The sequence below is a fragment of the Epinephelus lanceolatus genome, chromosome 15 (assembly GCF_041903045.1).
Source record: "Epinephelus lanceolatus isolate andai-2023 chromosome 15, ASM4190304v1, whole genome shotgun sequence".
Taxonomy (NCBI): Eukaryota; Metazoa; Chordata; class Actinopteri; order Perciformes; family Serranidae; genus Epinephelus; species Epinephelus lanceolatus.
This window is the reverse complement of record NC_135748.1, coordinates 12,287,851-12,314,597: the sequence shown is the minus strand read 5'-3', so window position 1 is coordinate 12,314,597 and position 26,747 is coordinate 12,287,851. Positions and strand designations below refer to the sequence as shown.

General features: G+C 43.1%; 1 protein-coding gene across 3 annotated transcripts in view; it reads right to left on the bottom strand.

Moving 5' to 3' along the window:
• Positions 1–26,747, bottom strand: part of runx3 (RUNX family transcription factor 3) — a 53,116-nt gene that overhangs the window by 19,562 nt on the left and 6,807 nt on the right. For 2 of the 3 annotated variants that reach the window (XM_078174918.1, XM_033643106.2), the window contains exons 3-5: positions 11,303–11,544; positions 10,407–10,563; positions 8,838–8,942 (exon numbers count right to left, since the gene is read on the bottom strand). In XM_078174918.1, the coding sequence (XP_078031044.1) occupies positions 8,838–8,942; positions 10,407–10,563; positions 11,303–11,544 (504 nt within the window). Of the gene's footprint in view, positions 1–8,837; positions 8,943–10,406; positions 10,564–11,302; positions 11,545–21,910; positions 21,966–26,747 lie in introns of those variants that run through there. The other variant, XM_033643107.2, reaches the window with a different exon arrangement.

Sequence of the window (26,747 nt, the reverse complement as noted above, 5' to 3'; positions counted from 1 at the left end):
AAACTCTATCTGGACGGCAAAGGGCAATACGTGCCTTGGCCCTGGCCCAAGTCTGCACTGAATATATTTGAAGTGTAAATATTTGTATTCAACATATAAATGGACTTGATAGGCCCCTGATAACAGACTAGAATTGATTTGGAGTGTGTGTATCTCACTTAACACTGAAAACTATGTCTGGACTGTAAAGTCTGTGTAAGTATGCTATAGGATTACTAACAAAAATGTGGGGGCAGTGTAAGAAGCATTTGTGAGTCCTATATGAAGTTACTGTGACAGCAGCTGACAGTGATATTTTTCTGCAGGTTAAAACATGTTTGAATGACGTTTTTGTTGTGTTGATGAGTCAGATCAATAGAACCACAAATTAAAATGCATCTGGCTTTCTTCTAGAAGCCCATGGGTTAAAAGTTAAGTTTTGAAAAGATGCAGCCTCCTTATCTAACTTTTGAATCCCCACACTGCGATGTGGGGTGACAGTTGAACACATGTTGCAGCGAGGCCTACTTGCCTGCAAGCAAACTTCCGTTTGCCCTCAACAGACGCTGGGGGCGTTTCAACATCTGTTGAGCAAAGACTTGTACACCTGTCTTCCTCTTCCTCCTCGCTAGCAGACCTGAACCCCCAACGTTTTCGTTCCCACCCTGCTTCTTTCCGCCACTCAGTCTTACACTTCCCTTTTCATTCTATAACTGGCACAGTAGCACAGCTCAAAACGCATCTCTGCAGCAGAGTGTTTGGCACTGTGTTTCCCAAGGCCACCAATCGCACAGTTGGGTATTTACAGTGGGACGAATCAAAGTTCTTGTTTTGAGGCTGACCCTGAAGGATGTGGGTTTTACCCTTGGCTGGTGATTGTGGCTGTCTCGTCTGGGCCTAAATGAGTCGATGCTAGCCACACGCAGACATTTCACTGCTTTGCGCTCATTTACATAACACTCTCATAACACTTTCAGTATGAATGCATTAAGTTTTACGACTATATCATTATCATGGACGGAATGCACGGGCTGTTTATTTCCTGGGACATAAACTATGTGTGAGTTGAGTCTGTGTCATAAACATGGCAGCAGTGAATATAGTGGCAAGTGGAGTTTTGTGGAAAAAAAAATGTCCATCTAAGCTTTCAGGAGGAGGTCAGCAAAAGTTTTGGCATGCTTTTATCACTAGTCGGCCCTTTCTGACCACAGCTGGGGGATCGTCTGGTCCCTCAGGCAGATGCATCGGTCTCTCTAGGGACATCAGCAGTGCGAAAATCCCCCTCGCAGGTCTGAAAACAAGCTGCATACAGCGGAAGTTGCTACATGAGACTGTTTGAGCAAAGAGCACAGCCTTCCTTTTCTGATAAGGGGATAAAGCTCTATGCGTGTGTCTGTTTGTGTGTGTGTGTGTGTGTGTGTGTGTGTGTGTGTGTGTGTGTGTGCGCATGTGTGTGTGTGTGTGTGTGTGTGTGTGTGTGTGTGTGTGTGTGTGTGGAACAGAAGCAGTGCCACACAAAGACAGCCCTACAGAGAGGCAGGTTGAGGCAGGCAAAGAGAATGAAGGGGTGCCAAAATAAGACCCAATGCACCCGGATTCTCTGACAATACAACAAGGCCCGTAGCACATTGAGAGCAATCATCCCTCTTTTGTCCCTCCATTCCACGTGTGTGTGTGTGTGTGTGTGTGTGTGTGTGTGTGTGTGTGTGTGTGTGTGTGTGTGTGCGTGCGCGCGTGCGTGTGTGTAACTGTCTTCTACTCTATAGTCGAGGCGTGTTGGGGTTGATGTGAACGCTGCTGTTTTTCAGGCCTTTTTGGCTGCTTGCCTGCACACTTTGTAGATTTCCCAGTGCTACTGCTGCTGCTTTGGCCTTGTCGAGGCACAGAAGGCCTATTTGGCTCCAGTGACAGATCATATTAAAGCAATAAGCTGCTTTGAGTATATTATTTTAGCTGTAATGGTGAATGGGGGTTGTTGTGCATATCTGTTTGTGTGTACATGGTAGTCAGGTTGTTCGACACAGCGAGATGCCGGGGGAAAGGTGGGGGCCTTGCAAGGCTGTGGGAAAGGAAAGCAAGCTGCTGTTGTCACATACATCAATGCAACGCCAGCAGATGTGTCAAACGGCTTCGCGTTCACACCTTTGTGCATACTAGCTTGAACACTATAATGTGCAACAAGCGTGCATTTGCCCCTAAACAAACATACACACAGTTCCACAGAATTGATATTCCAGGTGGGCCAGAGTAAATGTGTGAAATGTCAAATGTGCAAATTTTCCACTGTGAGGGCTTGCATGCATTTTAAGTACTTTTCTCTGAGGTTATCATGTTAGTGGACTGCTGCTGCAGTAGTAGTAGTTGAGGTTACAAAGATTGACCTCTCCTCCTTTTCTGTGATGTTTCTAGCCAAAGCTTCCCTCTGTGTTTACCCAGAGGATTACAACCTTCTCCGCTCCTGGAAGCAAAAGAAAGATCTCGCTACACCTATTATTTGCTCACTGTTCCTAACCATTAAGGCCCGAAGAAATAAATATCCAAAACCGCAGGGTGGTGGTACACAGCGTCTTTTCCAGTAACCAGCAGGTGCCTTCTTCCCACAAACTGTCCCTCCCCCCACACTCCACCCCCATCCCCACTGCCCCAACACAGAAAACGGTTTATTGTCATAATGCAGCGGGGGAGAAAATATTCCTCCACTCATGGGCCATTTATTTTTCTAAATGCAGAACGGAACTTTTATTGAATTACGGCTGAAAGGTCGTAATGGCTCCCTCCTGTATGGGTCAGTGTAAATAAGGAAGAGTGAGCACACACAGAGTGGGCATTTTACTTCCCTTCATAGGTAGGTAAACAGGAAAGACGCTTGGCTGGTGAGTTTAGAGGGGAGTGGGTGTGGGAGAGGGTGGAGAGACAGAGAAGGAGAGCAGAGTAGCGACGTTGGCTGAGCTCGACAGTGATTCTGAGAAAATGTCTTCTACTTGCATCATCAGAGTGAATTAGAAGCGCTGTCTGGGGCCTCTGTAAATAATTCGGTAATACGCCCTGCTGTTCTATCTGGCGTCAGCGAATACAGGGTGGAAATTTTTGTCTGTGTGGAAAAAAGAAAGGGCATTTCATCCCGAGGCTATTGTGTGTGTCTCCGGCAGTCATCAACTGGCCTGAGGAGGGGGACATCTTGCTGTTTCAAAGTGTGAGACAATGTTCTTCTTTTTTCCTGTTTTTTGTAGGAACTTGTGCACTGAAGCTGCAGCAACATGATGAAGAGCAAACAGAGGAAACTAGGGGAGGAGAGAAGAAAAATAACTCTAATAGCTATATTTTCTTTGTTTATATCTCAGTTTAGTTGAAGTATTAGACTAATTAGCTCTGCTTTCACAGGAAAGCCTAAGTACAAAAGCCTAAGTAGGATTACCAACAGCTGTGTGTGCACATGTGTGTGTGTGTGTGTGTGTGTGTGTATGTGTGTGTGTGTGGCCCTCAAAGGGAGTTGGCCTCAAAGCTTCTAGATGTGGTTAAGGTGGCAACAGTGGTCAAAGAGCTTCCATCTCAGTCCTTTATTTACCTCCCACAAAAAAATTTGATTATATTACAGATGCTTTCATGTCTGTCCAATCACGCGTTAATGACTCTGACAGCATCAGTCATGCATTCATTCACATCTACCAAAAAAACAAACAAACATGAAGTTGTCTCACAAAATAATCTTAATAAACGACAGAGTGCGGTTGGTTGTCCCTAATACATTTTGCACAACTACCGGAGGAAACTGTCCTCATTCGCCACCCATCACAGGCCTCAGACCTCAGAATGTGGTTCCTCTCTGAAATCAGTCCAAACCTTTACAATATGCACTGCTACATTCCAGCGAATTTATCAGTTGGCCAATATTTGCTCTGCTTCTAATCACTGAGGCCAAGTATGACGCGTCTGCAGTGACCCCAGGGAGGAGAGCGTCGCGGTTGATGGCCTCCAGTCACTGCAGACGCCACAGTGTGTCATTTCTCTGAAGAAGACATAAAATCTCCCCGTTAGCTGTTCCCATCTGTCTGTCAGTGGTATTGAGGATCTTTTCTACCAAATCATAAATTAAGTGGTCATGAGTTTGGTTGTTGAGATTAATCACTATTTGTGTGTGTGTGTGTGTGTGTGTGTGTGTGTGACTGTGTTCATGCGTAGCTCACTATGTCTCCGGGTTAAACGTCTGAGAGTTATGGTGAGCCCTCAGGAGTCAGGAAAGCACCCAGCATCAGACATGCCACTGTTTTTCCCCTCCCCTGGCACTGATTCACCTGTAGGCCTTTCTTTCAAAGACACCCATCTCCATTTTCAAACATCAAAGTTGCCTTTGAGAGAGCAATTCGCACTGAGGGTGAGCCTTTCATGTGATTTGTGGAGCATGGGCGTGGCCCTGTGGGGGCCGACTTAAAAAGATGGACGCACCTGGCAGGTGTATGAGCCGAGCACCCGCACACGCAAATACATATCCATGCTATCTTTTTGTTTACTTTGCAGAGAGACTGCAATATCACAGGAAAAATAACACAGCAAATGTCATTGTTTGCTTATTTGCATACTTTGTACAGTCTGTGTGCCAAATGCAAATAGAATCAACCCGCCAACTCCAACATGCACCCCCGCCGCCCCTGCTCCCACCCCACCCCCACGCCTGCCATTCTCCTGCTGGAGCTGTGTGAACACACCCAGCCGAGTAAATAGAGACAACAAAACACGACAGCGCTTGTGTGTGATTTCAGTGGATGCGTGGGCCCATGGGTGGGAAGGTGTGTGAGCTCTATCTGAATGTATGCAGGTATTGCATGTACACTGTATAATTGTGTTAGCGGTTAGGGTGTATTCACGTGTATCATTTTCAAGTCTCATCAGACAAATTGCCACTCTGACCTCAATGAGGCAGCATACAACAGGCTTCCACATCCTTAACATTCAGCTAACAAATGTCTCTCCTTACTGTTTCTTTTACCTTCTAAGCCCTCAGAGCTGGGGGTGCAAACAAAAAAGGTCTCAAATATTTTAATGTTCAGGAAATTTTTTTTAATAAATAATAAAAACCAACCAGAAGTATTTACTGATTTGCCATGGCAGTTTGACTTCATTCTAACTGGGTTAAAAGATTGCTTGCTGATTGTTCAGTCAGATTAAGCTGTAAAATTGTTCCTTGTAACTTCAGCGTCACGCACAGACTTGAGCTTTGAGTGTTGATTTTCACACACACACATAGCAGTTTTGAGTCTGTCCCCAGAAATGCACCAAAATGACAGTTTTTTCTTACCTCAGTTTCGAAATCATTCATGAACACTTTCTTTTACGCCCACTTCATTATTTTGTTTGTCTTAACAGCTACATATCTGTAAATGACATCCCTATATTTGTACATATAGTTTCTTACACATTTAAAAACTTTGTTCACACATTCAAATAACTCAGTGCTAATTATTTTTTTAGGCTCTAAAAAGGAGACACACCCCCCCGCACTGTGCAGATTATTTCTGAACATCATTTCACAAGCTCAAAATATTTCCGACCCTTTTTTGATCTCTCTAGCGATGAGTTCATCTTTTCTTTCCTGGGGACAGATTCATTTCAGGTCGAGAGATACAGAAATACAAATGGCCCCTCCCCACCATTGCGTGGGTAAATAGGCAGCGGCTGATGTCATATATAAGTGAGGGAGTGAGAACGGCACCAAAAATATAGTGGTGGGATTAATAGGTGAGAATAACCCTGCACGGTGCATCAAGTGGGTGTGCAGTGATGAGGAGGCATCTGATAGCAGCGACAAACAGGGAGGGTCTTGACACTTAAGTCATCTGCTTTACTTTTTTAGTCTCTTTACATCAGAGTTCTCTCTCTTGTTGTTAGATGTGGCATACTTGTTAAAGCTGCTGCTTAGACAGAAGTGGAGGGAAAATTTTCAGTTGCAACAGTTGTGCTTCCAGTTTGGCCTCAGCAGAAGTTTGATAATATAGTATGACAGATACATCAGGGGGTGGCGGTGGAGGGGGGTATGATGACGAATGCCGGATGTGTGATGAGGAAATCAGCAGCAAGGGAGACAAAAATACTTAGCTGAACATTTAGCCTACTTTCTGTTCAGGAACAGAACACTGTGTATGTTTATATCAATTTACATGTGTGTGTGTGTGTGTGTGTGTGTGTGTGTGTGGGCATGTGAAAATACATTAGTATCCACATTTGTGCCCATATGTGTGTCTACCGTACGGCTCAAGTGTTTTCAGAAGGCCTGGTGTCCTTTGTTACATTGCCACAGGCAAGCCACCACTGCCGCTGCAGTCCTGTCCATCAGGTTCTCCTGACTGGATCAGTAAACATTAATAAAACCTCCTCCCTGTGTGCCAACTCCTGCCGCAGCTCGGCTGGCAAGCATGCAAATGCAGGCCCTACACAAACAGCCCGTAAGGCCGGCGGACAGGTGAGCCCAGCGTAGCCAAGTCTGGCTTCAGGCTGTCTGCACTCGATGAATGATAAAACTGAGAGTGCACAGGCAACATTGGACGGCATTGCTGAGGAAAATCTAAAGAAAAAAACTAGGATTAAAGCAGTGAGGATGAGATTTGTAATGAAAAAATGCTGTTAGTTTTATGTGTTGGCAAAAGAGCCTCTCTGTTTTGGCTCTAGATGTTGTACTGCCGATATAATGTAGTGCCTTGTGGTTAGAGAAGAATCTGATTATTTTTATGGGCCTAATAATGTCTGAATGAAAGTGTGTGTTCCTGTGCTTTGACTGTGTTGGGACATGACTGATATACTCTTAGAATGTGCTTCTTGTTTAAATATGAGAGGTCCTTTATTTCATCTCACGAGCGATCTCTATTTTGAGGCTACGAGTCTTTCAATAAACGGAAATGGAGTGAAAACTCATCTCAGCTTCAAATCTGACATCCCCCTCAAACCAACATAATGAACAATATAAATGTGCTGCATTTCAAAATGCTTATTAACTGTGATCCCCTGTTTGAATTTCCTGGTTGTCGCTGGATCTGTTTTTGCTGCAGAGTAACTGGATGTATCATTCATATTTCAGATAAGCTTTGACTCAGTATTTCAGTCATCTTAACATTTACACAAATCAAATGATCCCTTGTTCCAGGGGGTTCAGCTGAAGGAGCGTCTAGTTAGTACATGTTGAAATTGTAAGCGGATGATTTTTTTTTATTTATTTATTTTTTTTAAATTAGCCTTTGCATGAGTTTATTTTCTGTCATTCTATGAATTCCCACTCAGCACCAAGTAACAGAGTTTAATGGAGCCCTAAATTCCTCCTGCCCTATATTAAACAGTGTCACTTTATAGCACCCAGCGCCAGTGTAAAAGTAGCACGGCCACTCTGACGCCTCAGCTGGAGCTGTAACATGTTGACAGACAGACATGGAGACAGCCTTAATGTACACAGTTATTTCAAGCTGAGGCACTCACAGATGAACGTGAGAATGCATTTATGCAGACACACACGTTTTTTATTTTTTAACAAAAGACAAATTGATACCATACACACACACACACACACACACACACACACACACATACAGTGTTTATAATTATCTCCCTCCTTTGCACTCACTGTTCTCTTTAATGCCTCTGCAAATAGCATCCAGTCTGGCAGGTGGGATGAGAGGGGGGTTGATGCCCCTCTCTCTGTGCCCCTCAGCTCCCTCTCTGCCAGCCTATATCCCCCCTCATGTGGCACTTGCTACCACTCTCTCCTCCCCTGCTGTGGTCTGTTTTGACTGGGCTAAATCCCCCTGTCCCAGATATTCCCCTCCACAGACATGAGCACTAGCCCCAGCTATCCACCTGTCTAAAACCCTGCATTCTACAACCATTATAAACACGATCCCTCCATAGGTAGATCATGAAACCCATCTCCTCTATGCACACAGGCCACCAGCCCTCAGCCCCTGACTCATGTAAGTAACACTACTCTCTCCACCATCCCTCACACCAGCAGCATTAAACCACATGAGAATGTAGCTGCGGCTGAATGGTGGCGCTAACAGCTTTAGCACGCTGGGCTTCCCTGCCAGGGCTAACAGTGGCCGGAGTCTGCCCTGTGTTAAATCAACGAGCCACTTATGTGGTCGGTCAGGTACGACCCCTCTGACCAGCACTGGGGAAGGTAGGGGTGAGGAGGAGGAGGAGGAGGAGGAGAAGGAAGAGAAGGAGGGAGGAGGGTCGACTGAGCTGAGCCACCTGTGGCTTGGAGACTCACTCAGCTCCTCTTAGTGGTCTTGGGTTATGTCTTAATATGCTTTACAGTTTCCTCTGACTGGGCCCGTCCCTGTGCCACTGCTGCACACACAGACAAACACACACGCTTACATACACACAAACCTGCATTACTATGCTTGTAAGGACAATGCGCTGCCCTACATTCATTCTCTGGAGGCTTACCATAACCGCTACACACCTAACCCCAACCTTTACCTAGTCTTAATTCTAATCTTAACCCCAAAACCAAGTCTTAACCCCAAAATATATCTAGTGGAAACCAAATTCTGGCACATGTGATCGTGTGAACAGATTTTTACCTCCTCAATTTGATGAGTGTCTGGCACACACACACACACACACACACACACACACTCACAGTGTTAGATTTTCATATATCATCTGCATATGACTCATGCAGTTCTTTTAGCCTGCAGAGATACCGACCCCCCCCCCCCCCACCCCCCCACCCCCCACTTTCAGAACCAGGAATAGCTGCTTCTAACTGGGTGGCTCTGCAACATTCACATCACACCACAATGCATTATAGCAACAACAGTTGTAGCGTTGGTGGGTATGTGCGTGTGTGTATGCGTGCGTGTACTCACTGCGTGGCTCTCGGGGTCCATCCACGGTGACTTTGATGGCGCGGTGGTAGGTGGCCACTTGTGGCGGTCCGGTGAACACGGTGATGGTCAGAGTGAAGCTCTTTCCTGCAGTACAGCAACATGAGATTTATGGAAGCCTTGTCATTTCACTTTATAAACGGCCCTTTCCAATTATCTGTGAAGCATTGTTTCTTGCTGTTTGCAACAATACCTCGCTTGTTCAGCGTCAAATCATCACCGGCTTTTGTCCCGCTGCAGCCTTTGAATTAAAGAGAATACAAAAAGAGGCAGGGACCACCTCTTTTGATGGCCTGACTGCGGGTATGATTTCGATTATTGAGAGGATGTGTTCCAGATTGTCCGAAAAGGGTTTACAGCGATAGTTTATTGTTCAACAAGGCAGGATCTTGCTCCCATCTGCATCAAAGTCCGTGCAGAGGGAGGGAGGCTGTAGCATGCAGCGGGTCCGGTGCTCGGCAGCGGCTTGGAGAAAAGCAGCCCTTGTTAAAGAGATACTGCGTGGGAGGAAAGAAGAAAAAGAACAATCCTCGGGTGGGGTAATTGGCTGCAGAAATGAGAGGTATCTGTGCTACTTTTTAAATTTGGAGATTAGATTTCCCATTCATTAAATCACGGTTATTTTAACATTAAAATGACATATGAAAGGCCAGAAGAGGCTCCGCGGGGACTTAGGGAAATTCCTCCTTTAGCTGAAGATTTTTTGTAAACAATCATGCTTTTTAAATTATTTTTTATTTCAGGGCATTTTATTAATCATGCCTGCAAATTTAGAAGTTTTGATTTAATCAATAGGCCTACATAGCACAAAAATGTTGCAGGCCTACAACCACAGCATCATGTGCTGCAAACAGGCCTGTTGATGTGTGATTTTTTTTTTTAATTACAGAAATTAAACACAACAGTCAAGATAAATACTCCGTATTAGGCTGTGAGCGTTTTGGTGGCGCGGGTTGTTTGACAAATCGCCCCAGGACTTGAATGGCGAGGTGGTTTTTCATCCATCCCTCAGATTTACTGTACACCACGTGGATAATTATTTGTGTTCCCCAGGATTAAGAAAATTACAGTCACATCGACTGTTCACAGTGACGCAGGCCAGATGTTTCGGATGACACCCATGGACGTCAGTTGGCAAAGTGTGGGCACTCGCCGTAAGTGATTCCAGATCTGCGCTTTTTAATCTTTGTAATAGACAACAGAGATCAGAAAAATATTTCAAAGCTGTATTTTAAGGAGTAAGCGTTTCTTATGTGTGCGTCTGTGCAACATATCTGGTGACCTAGACGTTTAATATTTTTCACATTCAGTAAAAAAATAATCATATGCTGTCAGTTGTCAGTCGCTCTCCACTTAGACGCAGAAATATGATCCATTATATTATTATAAGCGCGTTTCCAAATGCTGCTGCAAATGGCATTACAAGCAGTTCTCTCACTGCGCGCGCGCGTGTGTGTGTGTGTGTGTGTGTGTGTGTGTGTGTGTGTGTGTGTGTGTGTGTGTGTGAGTGTGTGTGTGTGTGTGTGAGAGAGAGAGAGAGTTTCAGCTCACCTCGTCCGCTCCTGCCCACGAAGCGCAGGTCGTTAAAACGGGCCACCTGGTTCTTCATCACGGCGGAGGCGTTCCTCAGCTCGGCCGAGTAGTTCTCGTCGTTCCCGGCCATCACGGTGACCAGAGTCCCGTCGGGGACATCACCGAGAGCCACGACCTGCGCATGAGAAAGCGGGCGGTCACTCTGGGTCACCATACCAAATGTACACAGCGTGCGTAAAACCGCATCCGAATCCCGTAATAATAATAATGAGGAGGAATATCTTCCCCGTTTCAGCAGCATGTCAGCAATAAAACACGACATAAATCATAAAGCTGGGTAGTTTCATTAAGCAGACACCCTTCAGGGTAGACTAAGACATTTAAATCTATTATATTATCATTATCTACTATATTATTGCTATTTATTTTACTTGTATTCTCATCGGATCTGATCCAAATACATGATTTACAAAATGCAAGATTTAGGATTGACACAAGCCACAAATATTCCCTAATAAAGCATCTACATATATATTATAGAAAAATATAATAATAAAAATGAGCTCAGATATATTTATTCAGACGTCTTGTAATTTCAGACCTCCCATCTGCAATATTTTCTGGCCCGATTTAAGGTGTTATTAATCTGGAAGGTGCTGTTTGAAACCAATAAAAGCATAGCTTATTTAATATTTTGATATACAAATGCAAAATGCAGAAACCAAAAAGCACAACTTCCAGAGCCCACTCTTATTTATAGGAATTAATGCAATTAAATTCCCCTCTTAAAATATATGTAGTGGGTTTTAAATTATTTTAAACAGACTCATGCACATCCCACAGTTAGAATATCACAGTGTGCGTCATTGAAATAAAAATATAATACAGTAAAATGAGAAGCCATTGTGTCTTGCCTTGAAAGCCACGGGGAGCGTCTTGTTGCACCTCCAGTGAGACGGGAGGACTGAGCAGAGAAAGTTGGGGCTGTCGGTCCTGACCAGCTCGCCGGCGTGGTCCGCCAGGACATCAACCACGTTCCTGGTGTCCGGTCTTGACCTGAGGGGCCCCGGGGTGGCCATGGCCCCGTTGCCGTCTCCAAGCTTACTGCAGGGGAAGGACGTGGAGGGCGGCGTGAACCGTCTGGTGGTGGGCGGCTCTACGGGAATATGCATCACAACAGTTTGGGTCAGTGCCACCTGGCCGGGTTGTATCAGAAGAGCTGGACTCTTTTGGAGGAGAAAAACAGTTCTTTTTATTTCTTTCCCTCCAGACGCTGGCGGTGTCAGGAGTCCACGGTGGAAGCGCAAAGGATGGAGGCAAGAGCGCACAAGTCTGGCAGCCTCGCTACCTTAACAGAAACAATAAACTGTGATGACTGCGTGCTAGATCATCCGCACAGGATGTGTCAGCCTGACGAACATCAGGGTTGCTCTGGTTTTCTCTAACTTCAGCAAAAACGCACAAACAAAGTCTCCCAAAGTCTCTCACAGTGCTGAACTTGCGTCTTGTATCGGCGCTCTTATCTGTCGCACACTTGATGGACAGTTTCAGGCGCGTGTATACAATATATCAACACCACAAACTACTTGAGCTCTCACTTTGAAATCAGTCAATGAATCTTCTAAATAAATTATGGCCGATCAGTGAAAATCAGTTGGCAGTAATCGGGTAATCCAGCCGTGATGTAAAGAGTTAAACAGTCCAGCTGACTGGCTTTCTGTAAGTTTAAAATGATCTCGACTAAACAGCCAAACTTTGCCAGACGCCTCTTCAGATCTCACCAAACTCCGCGTAAAACTAAAAGTCTCAAACCCAATTATCTACAGTCAAACTACTGTGCTTCATCAGTGTCCTTTTCTTCCGTAAAAGTTCTTGCAACTTTATCCTCGGCGGATCTTTCCACACAAAAGACACTTCTGGGATAAGAGGAAGAGTTCCGTCGCTCCAGCCGAATTTCCTTTAAAGTTATCCTTTAGCGCAGGGTTACAGGGCGCGAGAAGGAGCCGTGAGGCTGAACGCAGTGCAGAGTGCCGCGATATTATTTTACCCGAGTCATTTTAGTGTTTAGTGGTTGGGAGTGTGGAGATGATTTCCACCAATGAATCTGCTGGGTTGGGCTTTCACCAGACCAATCAAACTCTCCGGTGCTCTTTCTTCAGCCCTGCACTGTTGTCACACACACGAGCTGAATTATTGATACATATCTGTGCCTTTCTCTCTGCTTGTGTTTTTTTATACAGCTTGTAGTCAGACGTTAACGCGAAGCAGGGAGAAATTAGGATACAGTATGAGTTAAAAGAAAGGACATATGGTTTTTACATAAATGCATGAAAAATGAATTATTTGGGCTTTTTTAAATTACAGCCAGTAACATAATCAGTGTTGGCATGAGATGAAGAAACTCTATAAATCTGTAAGATATTGAATGTGATGGGTAGGCCTATAAAATAATTGACTCTAGTTTAGTGCAAAGCAGCCTCTGTGTTGTTGGGTCTTACAGTGAGACAGTTTAATTGATGAGATAATAAGGAGACTGGAATATCTGCACCTTTATCCTCATCACTGGTTTGTCACACCGCCTCTGACCTATTTTTACTTTAGTTGTTTATAATTTATCTATAGAAGGATTCAGACTGCAGAGGCCTGTGGGTTTACTCTCTTTTATTCATTTTGAACAGCTACTATATCTGGCGGCCTCGCATCTCCTCTCCAGGTAAATAACATTTTCATAAAGTGAAATTATGGGTGGCAGACAGATCCGTATCACTTTAATTGACTGAATTGAATTAATAAGTAAGTTTATAGCAAACAGGCAAATGTTTGTCTTCCACATCAAAAGACACAACAGAGTAATAAGAGTGTGCGTGTGTGTGTGCCAGAGGCTGAATTCATTAGAAACCTTAAATGCTGAGGGTTCCATCAAATGACGGCACACCCTGCAGAGCCCTGCGCCATGCTGCTTTCTGACACTAGTTGGCGCATTTGCCTTTTCAATCGCTGTCACCTCAGACAGTCTGAGGCAGACATTTCACATGAGAGGAGAGAGGGAAACTTTTATCTGTGCTCTGAGATAGTCGGAAATGTGAATTAATCTAAGCCACATCAGATAAGCGAACTCCATTTGTGAAGTATTTACGCAGGGTGAAAAACGCACCTGTCACATTTTTTGGCATCTACATTTAGGTGTTTGCCTCAATAACAACAATCTTTATTATTGTTGAAAAATAAAATTATTCCAAAAGCACTGATATTTATTCGTTTAATAACCACGCACTGAAGACCCCTGATGGATTGGAGTGAATATTCCCGTTTCTAAATGCAATATTTAGAGAATTTATTAGTGCATTTTTTGTGTCGTTTACTGGAAACGCATAAGCAGATGCACAAACATCGGTGAAAACACCGTATAACAGTTAACTTGTTGGGTCTAGTGAGCACTGACAGAGTTGATTATTGAGTAGGATAATAAACATCACTGTGATAGATTTTGCGATACATCTGAGGCAGAAATTAATTTCAAAATTCATGCCAGCTTTGATTTAAAATAATTGAATTGTCCATTGACACATAATAAAATAACATGTTTTAAAATAGTTTATGAAACAGGAAATTGGCAGTTAAAGAAATACTGAGTTAGTTAGTTAAGTTATGTAGATTTTCGTTGAGGCGCATTTTAAAATGCCTCCAATCATCCGATGTTTCATTTTAATAATAACCCAATTTATTTTCGTGTGCGCGCGCCTCTGCGTGCGTGTGGCGGTTTTTAAGTTGTTTACTCGCATGAGAATAAATTAAATGCAGTTAAGTGGCGTGAGGAGTCATCAGAGTGGCTTCACATTTTCCCTTAATCCCCCCCCTCCCCATCACACTAAATCAGAGCCAGATAGAGAGATGCAGGGGGAAGATTTAAAAAAGCTAAAAAACACACAGTTCCTAATTACAGAAATGTCCAAATAATGCTGGGATGTTAGAGCTTATTTGCACAATAGCTGTTTATGTAGGATCAAACCTGGCCACAAACCTCACTTAAGTGGTGATGTGTTGCTGCAGCACTCATACTGAAAGGCAGAAAAAATGTAAAATGATTCAAATACAGATATCTGTATGTGAATCATCTGCCCTGAGAAAGTGTTTCTAACATTATTTCTATAAATCAAATCTACATAAAACTTACTGCTATGTGTGTCTTTACATTTTTTGTTGTTTCATCCTATTTTTTTTTTTTAAATAATTTTTTAGATTGCTTTTTTGAGGTCACAGAAATATAAACCTATTAGCTCATATAACACTCTGACACTCCTTGTTTGTGGTTGCTTGTTATTTCGGTGATCTAGGACAGTGGTTCACTGGGGTGTGGTGACACATTTTTTAAAAAAAATCTCACTATTTTACTCACTAGAATTTACACAAAAAAGAATCTGATGATTGAGCAGCTACCATCATCATCATCTTATGAATTCAGTGTAGATAACAGAAATCTTTCTTTATAAGTGTCCCTGGGGAAAGACTTAATTATCTGTGGCCTAATGTGTTTCAATTTTGGTGCTTTTGACTTGAAAATTAAGGGGAACTCCAAATCACAAAAGCATATTCCACAGTTTAACTTAAATCCCTCCATGTAACAGCAGCAGCTACTGTAAATCCCCACAGTGCTAACTGCAACAAATATCACTTCTGATCAGATCACCTATCATGAGGCCTCTATTTTTGAGTACAGCTCGACTGGGACAATGACACCGCTGCTGATATTTTAGTCATTCTCCTGCCCTAGTTCATTATTAATATGTGACCACACGCCCCAGCTATACCCTCCTTAACCGTAATGTGCGCTCCGGGCTCCTGTCACATTTAGACCTCCACATTTCAACATGCAGTTTCTTCAGTTTCAGCCGCACAGGCATTGAGGATGGAGCCCGCCGTGCCCCTGAACGATTTTTAATGATCCGGGTGGGTTGAGCCTGAAATCAAGACAGAACTCATGGAGGATATGTGAAACCTCCGGACCCACCTCAAATGGGCCTCAGCATATAGGATTCTTACCATTGAAGGTTAAAAAGAAAATGGATCCCTCAGATAGAAACCAGGATATCACATCATTGTTTAGTGATGGTTACTGTGTGAAAACCTGTGACTGAGAGGTTGTCTTCATAGCTGTATTTCAGATCTGAATCATAATGTACGCTCATTACTAAAAAGGGCTTCCCTGTGGTATTAGAAAATGGTTTGTTGGCTATAAAAACACCATGAAGCAGCACCACGCTCAAACGGCTCTAAATGGGACCCGAGCAAAATGTTCAAAATGAAGTTTAACTAATTTTTCCTTGGAGTCTTTACAAAGAAGCACTTCCTCCTCTGTGTGTATAAAACCGAAGGAAACTCCATTTACTTTAGGTTTTATGTGTAATGAGTCACATTGTAAAGACTAATATGAGTATGATCCCCATTAGCAGAGAAACCAGTGGAAGCCTTTGGGGTGTGTAAACTTATACCTGCCTCTAAATGCCACCCACACTGCTTTCAGTGCCACTTAAAAGTCACTTTGAAGATGGGGACAGTCTCCGATACGTGGAGATCCCTCTAAAGTTTTTCATCTTTTTTAACTGAATATGATCTATTAGCCTGTGTAAACTCCTGGGCTATTTTCAGACATGCACACATAAGCCTTTGGATGGGTAGCTATTCATTTGGAAAAGGGGGCTATGGGGGCAATTAGAAATAGTTTGAGGTTCGGCGATGACATAAGACAAAGATTTCTATCTTTAGAGGAGCTGTGGCGGTCACACATTTCTGTACATTCACAAATTACAGGGCAAGCTTTGGCCCTCAACCCACCGAATGCATTCCTTCCGAAAAGTGTCTGCTCGAATTTCAGCCGGGGGTTTCTGCTCAGTGGAAATATGAGTGTTCTGAATGGACGACTTCTATGAAATGGAGTTTTATTCCTCTCGGATTAAATTAGCTCTACTTTGGGGCTCGGGGTATTTTTTTGTATGAATGATGAATTCTGCGGTGGCTGTGGAACGCAGGGCTTGTTTACCCTTCCCTCCTCTTTTTTTTTTTTTTGAGACGTAGCTTGCTATGAAATGGACTTTTTCTGCTTGATATGACAAGAGTGTCTGTGATTAGACTTCCAAGCATGATGTAAGTCACCAAAGCCATTTGTGCCAGTCCCCTCAAAGCCAAATCATATTCTAGCGTTGGGAGTGTTTATATACACAAGTATATGGAGAAACTTTTAAACAACAGTGAGTGGGTACAGACTGTTTGGGTTTTGGGCTCTTGCTGCTCTGATGGCTGATTCTCTCTCAAATTTTGATTACATAATGTGTCAGCACATCACAATTGGTGGTCATTTTTGTCCATTTTGATGTTCAGACAAGAAAATAGGAAACACATTGAACAATTTTGATCATATAAATGTGTATGTTATTTTTTCTCCACCAGGGCTGTCTCTGTTAGTTTTAATGATCACTGGAATGCACTTGTGTATTCAGACTTTGTTTTAGCTCTTAATGACCCCAAGACACTTTATTTTTATTTAAATTTCTATAGTTTTCTTATATAATTTGCCCCTTGTAGTGCTTTATATACCCACTAACTGATGAGAGTGTCAGGCCCCAATTCCAGATCCTTGAAGGCGTTTAGAGTATATGTTATCCTAAAAATGATGAAGAGGACGGTGACATTTCCAAACCCAGCAGCTAATTACTATGTAAGCGTGATGAGCTTAGATGCAGCAGTCACCAGAGGAGACAATGAGCACATTCATCTCATGCATCTTTAATATTCTGCTTACATTTTTATAAAAGGTGCAGAGCGGAGCCAAGGGCTTATAAAAGCCCTCTGAATCAATTGAGCAGCATAATGGCTGTTGGGGGACGACTCCAACTACATTTTTATATCTGTCTGCTGAATGTAAATGGACTTCTTAAAGACTACATTCATTTTCAAACATACCAAGCATGTATTTGTCTGTCTGACACTTCATTTCATATTGAATACATTATGGGATGAGTTTGGTAGCGGTGCCGCTTTGATGTTCTCCAATCCTCCAGAGCAGTGGTGGAAAATAAGGAAGAACAGTTAACTCCATTTCCGTTTTATGCGACTTTTTACTTCTTCTTGAGCACATATCAGAGGGAAATATTATTCTTGTTACTCTGCTACATTTGTGTGACATTTTAAAAAATTAGTTAATATTTGGATTAAGATTTTACATTAGAAAAAAATCTATAAAATACAACACATTATTGAATATTAAATTAGTAGTTTCCAGTATTTTTGGTCTGTGGCCCTTTAGAAAAAAAGCAATGTCTGTGACTTCAGACATCAGTGACTTGTTAACAGTTCCACCAAAGACAGATTGTCATATTGTTTTATATAGATAACTGTTCCATACCCAAAGAGAGAGAATTAGCAAGTATTTACTAAAAAGGTAAATTTATCACAGTAGTTGGAAAAATCAATACAGATGTGTGTAACAGAATTCAGTATTTTCCTCTTTTGTACCCCACTAATTATCTCATGACCCCTCAGCTGTGATCTTGTGACCTTTTGGGGTGGGGCTGATTACCAGGTTGGGAACCACTCGGGTAAACTACCTGTATATAAAGTTGGCGAAACCAGCTCAACCTCAACCCCCATGCACAGGGGCCATTTTTCTGCATAATAAGTACTTATTATACTTTAAAGCAACAATGTGTAATTTATGATATAAAAAATAACACAATCTCTTTGTCCTACAACTTAAAAGTTTAACCTCACCATTAATAAAATGCACATTTTCTCAATTCAGGAAAGTCAGGAGTTTCACTGCTACAGCTTTATTTGGTCTGGTATGACCAGTAGCTCATGGTGACTAATGTTAGCTTGCTTAAATTCCTTTGTAACTGACATTAGTTAATGTTTTCGGACTCCATGACTCTTCTGTACTTTTGCACTGACTTTGTTTTTAAATGTAACCCCTTACTATTATTATACAGTATTATCCTGTAATCATCACCACTTGTATATGCAGTGGCTGCTGTTCAGCAGAAGTTGTTCAGTTGCAGTACTGCACATTTTGCTGACAGTTCTTTTGCACGTTTACTTAAAGAGACAGTTAACATAAAAACCAAAAAATGTATATTTTTCCTCTTACCTGTAGTGCTATTTATCAATCCTCATTGTTTTGGTGAGAGTTGCCGAGTGTTGGAGATATCGGCCATAGAAATGTCTGCCTTCAAAAGTAATATATGTAATATAACTAGATGGCGCTCAGTGTGTGATCCTCAAAGCACCAATAAATAAATTGAAAAACTCAGCAGTAATGTCTCTTTCCAGACATCATCATCATCATCATCATCATCATCATCACTGCACAGAAGGAACACACACTTGGTTAGGTTAGAGAAAAACGTTATAGTTTGGCTTAAAATAAGTACGTCACATCATATGTGTCACTAGCATAGCACGCTACACATACTAGCAAACTACTTTGTTATTAACATAATTCGATTGACTTTTGGTTTCACATGGGAAATCCATGACCCATCCACCTCATGCAGATTTTCTCACTCTTTACACTACGACAACGACAACTTTTTTGAATGGGGGCCAGATAAAACAACGTGAAAATACCTGGGGGGCCGACTGATTCTCGCATCAAATAGGTTTAAAAAAAATAAGAAATAAAGTGAGACAAATGCAACCATATTCATCTTTTAATGAACTATTACTACGTGATGCCTGTCTACAAACTGTATTATAGTCCTATCATTGTAAGGTGAAGGGTAAAAATGCGAAGTGATCTTGCTCGATTAACCATTATTGTGAAAAGGGCCACATATGGTATATTTTGAAAGTCAAGCCGAGGGCCGATTAAAATTGGTCTGCAGGCCACAATTGGCCCCCGAGCCAGACTTTGGACATGCCTGCACTACAGCAATAGCTCAGAATGTCAAAATATGTCGCCACTCTGTTCCCCCTTATACCACTGCTAAAGCAGCTTCTGTGCTTCTGTGCTTCAGTGTCTGATGCTGAGGGTCACTTACCAAGTGTCAGTATTTGACGGGTTGGAAGTGACACTGGGTTGATTTTTTCAAATGTATTTTCTGGTGCTTTGAGCACCACAAGCCGAGTGCCATTTAGTTCCATTATATGAGAGACAAGACAGACATCTCTATGCCGATATCTCCAACGCTTGACAACTCACACCCAAACAATCTTAGCTGATAAATAGCACTACAGGTAAGGAGTGGGTAAATGAGGAAAAATATGTATTTTAGATTTGGGGGTGAACTGTCCCTTTAAGTGGGACTTGATATGCATGACTTTTACTTAAAATGGGGTATTTTTGTATTGTGGTATTAATACTTTTATTAGGGGTCTGAGTACTTTTTCCACCATCACTCTGGAGGAGGCTGGGTGTGTGCACATCTGATTGCACAACCAAATATATATAATACCCAGAAATCAGGACTCACCCTTTTCCTGTTCACAATAAGCAGAGAAGTCATGAAAGTCACAGTGAGGCACTGATGTGTTCACTGTGATCGGCATTCAGGGGTTGAATGTGGTCAAACCCCCTCCCTGTCCTTTCAGTGGCAGCTCTATGGCACACACCACACCCGAGTCAGGCGGGGGGGAAGGGGGAGGGGGGACTCTCCGTAAACCCCGGTGTCACGGTCGCTCCGCCCTCACATCATCCGTCGGGTACACTCACCCAACGATGACAGTCAGCAGTCTGTGATGTGGTTCCTGGGCCTGTTTATTCTTTGGAAAACCCACTAAAAGTAGCATTGGATGGTAAGCTCACCAAAAGGCCCCAGTGCTATTATAGGAGCACTTTGGGTTGAGTTTTGATCTGGTGGGTTTGTAAATAGGGCCCTGCCTTGCTGCGGAGCACCACTTTTGGGCTATATTGTTTAGTGTGACCTGAAGGAAGCTTTTTGATATTCAGTGTGATTTGTAACCTGGAACAAAATGTAAAGTCCAAAACTGATATGACTTGTGGCATTCAGGGTTGTGTACTTCATGAGGACATCAGTGTATGTTTTTCATAATGTTGATGATGATGGACAAAAGCCTTCGAAATGTACCCTGCTCTAGTTTTTGTTTTTTTTGTTTTTTTCATTTCACTGAAGGACAGATTGTATTTTTTTCCCTGGCTCTTTATTTACCCCTGAAAGTCAGTATAACTTTTAAATCTAAATGAGTCCCATAAATACGTCAACTCCCCCATTTTTTTCAGTTGTGGTTTTTAGTGTGAGCTATAATCATTTCTCATCTTTCTTTGTCTCCGTGTCTGTCTGTCTATTTGTGTGTAACGACGCACACACAAATCCACATACACACACAAACGCACTGTGTTTCTCCTTTTCTAGCGAGAGCTTCTGATGCAAGGAAGGCAATCTGTAATCTGTAGTAATTGCATGTTGCAGAAAAACATTTTTCCGCTGTGGTAATCGCTGCAATATGTGCAGTTGCGTTGCCAAAGTGACAGCACCCCCACCCCCTACAGACACACACATACACACACAAGAGTATCCTGACTCACTCTGACTCTGCCAAATGTGTCCAGCTCAAAAAATTTTGGAAACTGCTTCTCAGGATGGCTGAGAGACAAAGACATACAGACAAGTAGACAGTATTGTGACAAACGTGCAACTGGTAAGCACACACACACACACACACACACACACACACACACACACACACACCTGTGGTGCTGTCGTGCTGCATTCACCTTCTGCAAAAGATTTACAGTTCCTGCCAGTGACAGTTTAACTGCCATGCAGCCCCGGTGCCAGAGCCCTGCCAGAGCCCAGCTGCCACACACAGATCAGGAGACGAATCTTTCACAGGAGCCACATTAACTCACCCTCGCTGTTCCTTTTTAACAGCGATCACACAGTTCAAGCAGATGAAATTAAGTCTTATACTAATCCTCTAATATTACTTGTAAATATGTCTCAGAGAATTGAGTCATTTGTCAGAGTTCCTGCTGATTAGTGGAAGTTGTAGCCACATTAAATGTAGGGAGTGTAGTGACGGTCTGTGGCTGAACCATTGATGCATATTTATCAAACCATTGTCTACCATTTCACCGCTCTGACACCAGCGTCCTCTCTACTTGGTTAGACTGTGGCGCAGGTTTATGAGGTCATCACCACCGTGAGACTGAGGGAATGCTATGGTGTGAGCTGAAGAAGACAGCATGTCTTACTTGCTCTACTCACAGCCTCAGCTAACAATCTCTCTCTCTCTCTCTCTCTCTCTCTCTCTCTCTCTCTCTCTCTTTCTCTCTCTCTCTCTCTGTCATTGCAGCTCAGCAGCGCCGCACATTTATGATATCATTATCCACTGCGTCATCACCCCTTTGCCCAACAGAGCCCCAAAATATGTCAGCCCAGTTGGGCTTTGTTACGTTGCACTCGTCAACGTGTAACCACACACACCTAGTATAAGGACAAGTAATGCTCAGAGACATTTATAGATACACAGCGAGACACCAAGATTGCAACCAGACTGTGTGTGCAAACCTTTTCCTCTCTGGGCTGCTACTCTGACTGCTGAAGCCATCCAACCTCCCAGCAGTTGAACTTCCCTGTGTCTCTAATGGAGTCTCTCTGTCAGATCAAACAGCTCCTACTGACGAGGAGAGGAGACAGATCGCAGTGCTGGAAGCCTTTCAGTCTGACAGCCCGAACACGTTTGACTGGCAACGCAGCCTGTGTCTACTCTTCCATCGCTAGAGATCCCACACAAATATAGTAGCGCCACCAGAGAGGGAAAGAGGGGGTGAAGAGCGGGGAGGGGGTAAGGGAGCCTGAAGCCTGTCGGCTCAGAAAATAAGTTGTGAGGCGTCCCTCTCACACAAAGGCAAAGCCCCATAGCTCAGTCTCCTCTCAAAATGAAATCGCATGTGAGTCGAATATTAGGAAGTGCGCATGGCTTCCAGCAACCACCGAGCCATTATAGCAGAGCCTGTAAACCACATTTTCACCAGCAGACAATGCCCCTTTGTGCTTGTTGTGTGGCTGTCCCCATCTCACTGGAACCTAAAGAGAATCGATGTGCATTAAAAAGTGTGGCGATTGGAGTGAAGATGTGAGAAAAAGTGATGGAGATGAAGTGTCAGTTTTAGATCTCTCGTTAATTAGTGGCAGTCATGTCAGGAGGGGCAAGCAGGACAGTCTGCCCTCATTTAGCCCCATGGCGAGGGGGACCTTTGATGTGGTTGCACATGGAATGCTGTTGTTCATTCCTCTCTGCAACAAAAGCCACATGTTTTTATTTTTTGAGACTAGGTCCCTGTTACTTTGGACTATGAAGGAACACGGTGAGGTATGTAATGTATGAAATGAATGGCATGAACGCTAACCAGCAAAACACGAGAGGGCACTGCCAAACAGGCACTGGGCCAAATGTATTGTTCTTAGCTGCATTGTGAATTGGTATTCAAATGGTTTTAAGGAGACAAAGTTTCTTAGTCGTCCCTGCTGTCTGTGCACATATAACACCACTGCACACACACACATTCAAGCTTGGCCTTATATAAACACACACAAATACACACCATGTACACATTTCCAACTTCTCAACTATTGTCGTCAGTGTTTGTCCCTTTCAACTCCTTTCATCACTGTTAAGGGACTCTTTCAGTAGGGGTCATTCCAGGTTCTGTCACACTCATTCAAGTGCAAATGGACTTCAAAAAGCCCCCAAATATTGAATTTGCATTTATTTCCCTCTTCAGAGGGGTTCAGCCTCCCGAGCACCATCTGACTCACCGCAGAATCCAACCAGATTCGAGCAGGAACCCGGTGCTGGTTTCCTGACAAGTGTCCATGCCACTTTCCTCTGCAGACGTGAGACAACTTTTGGAAAGTACTCGGCTGGCCCTCTGGGCTTTTTCATCGTAAGGAAACAAGGGTGTGGCGTCTCTCAGCCTTCAAGCCAAGGAGCTCAGGAGAGCACTCAGACACATAGTATTGTCACAACCTATAAATTGAGGGTTTTGCACAGTGAGAGATTATTGTCAATCATTGCGATTGATTTCAAATGAAAGAGATGAAAATGAATCATTTCCAAATGTCACTGAGCCTTTCTGCAGTGACTGCAGAGAGTCGGTGTGCTGCATGCAGCTCTGTGCCTGTGATGTCTTTGGGCTTGATTCCCAGTTCTAGATTAAGCAAACCTAATTGGAGACTAAAACTTATTTTCAATGGAGTCCCTCCATTCAAATCATTGCCTGAGTCAAGGACTTGGCTTAATTGGAGTCCGGGAAACCACCCGTGTGTCCGAAGTGACTGAATGTTTCCTCTCATCATCTCCATCACTAATCAGTAGTGGCGTTGCCCATGTACAGTTAGCACCCTGGCCACGTGGAGCTTGCATAGTAAGGCAGGACTTTCCCTCTTTGACTCAGAGCCTGAGGCGTCCATTGAGGCTTTGCTGTAACTGCACACTAATCCCCTGATTGCTGTGTTTAGGCCGTGCACGTCGCTGCTCCACGTCAAGGCGGCCGCGGCTAACGACGAGCTAATGACACAACGATGACAAGGAGCGTTTGTAAACCCAATCAGTAGCCTGGAGTCTGGCTGCCTGGTGATTAGGTTAATCAAACTCTATACTGGCTGAATGACTGGCTCGCTGTCTGCCTCTTATGTCATCACACTGATTAAAGGGGAAAAGTTGTGTTCAGGTCCGTCAGGCCCTTCTGACACAAACGTCTCTCTGCCAGGTTGGCAGTGTTAGCACAGCTAGCTGTCATGCTAAAACAGGAGTACTGAGGGGACTCCCTTGTTTAATTGAGGACCAAGTTAATTTCAGTGTTATTTTACCCATTTTGACATGAGAGGACGTGTATGGATGTTGTTACCTTTCTGCCATTATTACCAATAATTCTGTAAAAAATCATATCAAGCTTCCTAGTGCACCTGATGTTGAGACATGTTGAGTCCCTTTCTAAGTTGCAGTTAGATTTTGTGACAGTGAATTTAACAAGGTTATATCTCACAGGAAGGACTCACTGGTTAGAAACTCTCACTCCTGTCAGTACATGTGTAACTACAGTAGTCAGTTAAATATTTTTTTAAGCACAAGACACAAATTGGCACTCTTATAAAATCAAGAAAGCAGTCACTGATATTTTTCAGTTAAGTCCTCTGGTGTTTAGTCACCATGTGGGTAATTCTGCTGGACTAAGGCATCAGGAGACCATATGTTAGTCCTGACCAGCTATTACAGTGAGGTCAGACAGCATTTAGAGGGGGAGAAACGTCACGGTCATCATGTTGACATGCACTGCTCCTCTCTGACTCAGCACGAGGAAAAGACTCAGGCGATTGACTTCTGTGTGCGTGTGTGTGTGTGTGTGTGTGTGTGTGTGTGTGTGTGTGTACGTAAGCTATATGTGCCAGCGACAGTGTGTGTATACCGTAACGTCCACTGTGCGTTTGGGCTCGTGACAGCTTCGTCTGTGACCGTGGGAAGAGTGTGTGCAACAGGCGGAGTGACCTCACAGCAGACAGACTATGGAGAAGAGATGGAGGGGCCACTTCTGCTGCGCAGCTGAGGGGGAATCCCTGGCATGGTGTTTCTTACTGAGCCAACAGAGAAGTGAGCAGCTGTAGAGAAAGCAGGAGCTCGCTAAAGTTTACTTTAGGGTAAAACCTATTGCAGTGCAGGGTAATATCATTTATTTTAGCATGAATTTATATAATGTAGAAAGGTTGCAGAACAAGCAAACTCTGCATAGAATATGGAAATATGGGCATTAGAGAAGGAAGTAGTAATGGAATTTAAATTATTGATATTATTTATTTTGGGAAATATGCTTTTTTGTGACTAAAGCCAAAATGTAAACCAGTTTGTGGTTTACTGGGGTGTTAAATGTGGGATTATCTCTTGGCTGGGCACAGTGACTTGGCAAAGTTTTGTCATTTTTTCACAGACCACCAGCACACAGCCCCTCCATGAAACCACAAATTGTCATTTTTAAACTTTGGTTTTTGTACAGATTAAACGAATGAGACATAATGTGTTGAGTAGTGAGCTTTAAAGATAACGATAGGAAGATTTTCTTATCTTTTCTTTTCTTACCTTTAGACAAAGTCAGACTGACTGTTTGCCCCTGTTTCCAGTCTTTATACCAAGCTTGTATATTATTTGCTCACCATGTGTTACTTTGAATTCATGAAGAAAACTTTGTTTCCCTTGCATGCTTTCTTGGTGAATTGAGAATCCAAAAAAACAACGTTATCCATGAATTGAAGTAATTGGGGTACGTGTTTAACAACAGCAAAACTTTATCAAAACATCCATTTACAAACTCTCAGACAACTCATGCAGTATGATTCAAGTCTCATTTATCCAGTCATATGCTCAGTACTTCCAAAACCTGTGCATTATTGTTAAAACCTGTCAATGTAAAACACCTCTGCCTATGAGAGCCATGCCTTAAGCGTGCCTGAGCACATGGGTGCATATAAACTCCACTTGAGCAAAGTTCAAATGCACGCGCAGCCCAGGCAAGCTACTGAGAATGTTTGTACTGAATTGTTTTAAATCGTAACTTTTTAGTGAAAATGTAAGTGTTTGGGAAGCACTGAGCATACGACTGGATGAACGACACTTGGATCATACTGCACAGGTTGTGTAAGTTGTAAATGAATGTTTTGATATAGTTCTACTGTTGTTAAATGCAGTCCCTGATAACTCCAGTTCATTCAGAATGTTCACCTTTTTTGGATTCTCCATTCACCATGGAGGCATGCAAGAAAAACAAAGGTCAAGGTAACGTGGTGAGTAAAGCCCCTGTCCCTCAGGACAAAAAACTCACTAACACTCAGTAACATCTGGCCTTTCTGGTATTTAATGGGTAAGGTTAAAATTAGCATTTACTCTCAGGACAAGTGACTCCGCAGCTGTCACAGGTATTTTTTGGCTCCAGCTCCGATTGGCTTCGATCGGCAGTGATGAAAATACGACACCCAGATGGACACACTAATTTTAGCCCCTTTGCCGGTGCTGTGTCAAGGACTGTTTCCCCGTCGATATGTTTCCTTCTATCTAAACCTGACCCAAACCCATTGCCCTCACCCTAACCACTGAGGGGAGCGCTACGCATTAGGAAAACACTATTAGAAGAGAGAACACGTTTCGATACAACATGATGATTACATCTGTCCCCATCGCTCAAACGTTCGAGAGCTCAAACAGTTGCTTTGATGGGGCAGCTTTAAATTTTAGCCTGTACCGAGTTTGAGAGACTGAATACATAACAGATATAAAAAGTAAGTAACCATTGTCACATTTTCACTGCCCTACACGCTGTATTCTCATGTTTACTAACCTGTTTTCCAGCCCTTTCAT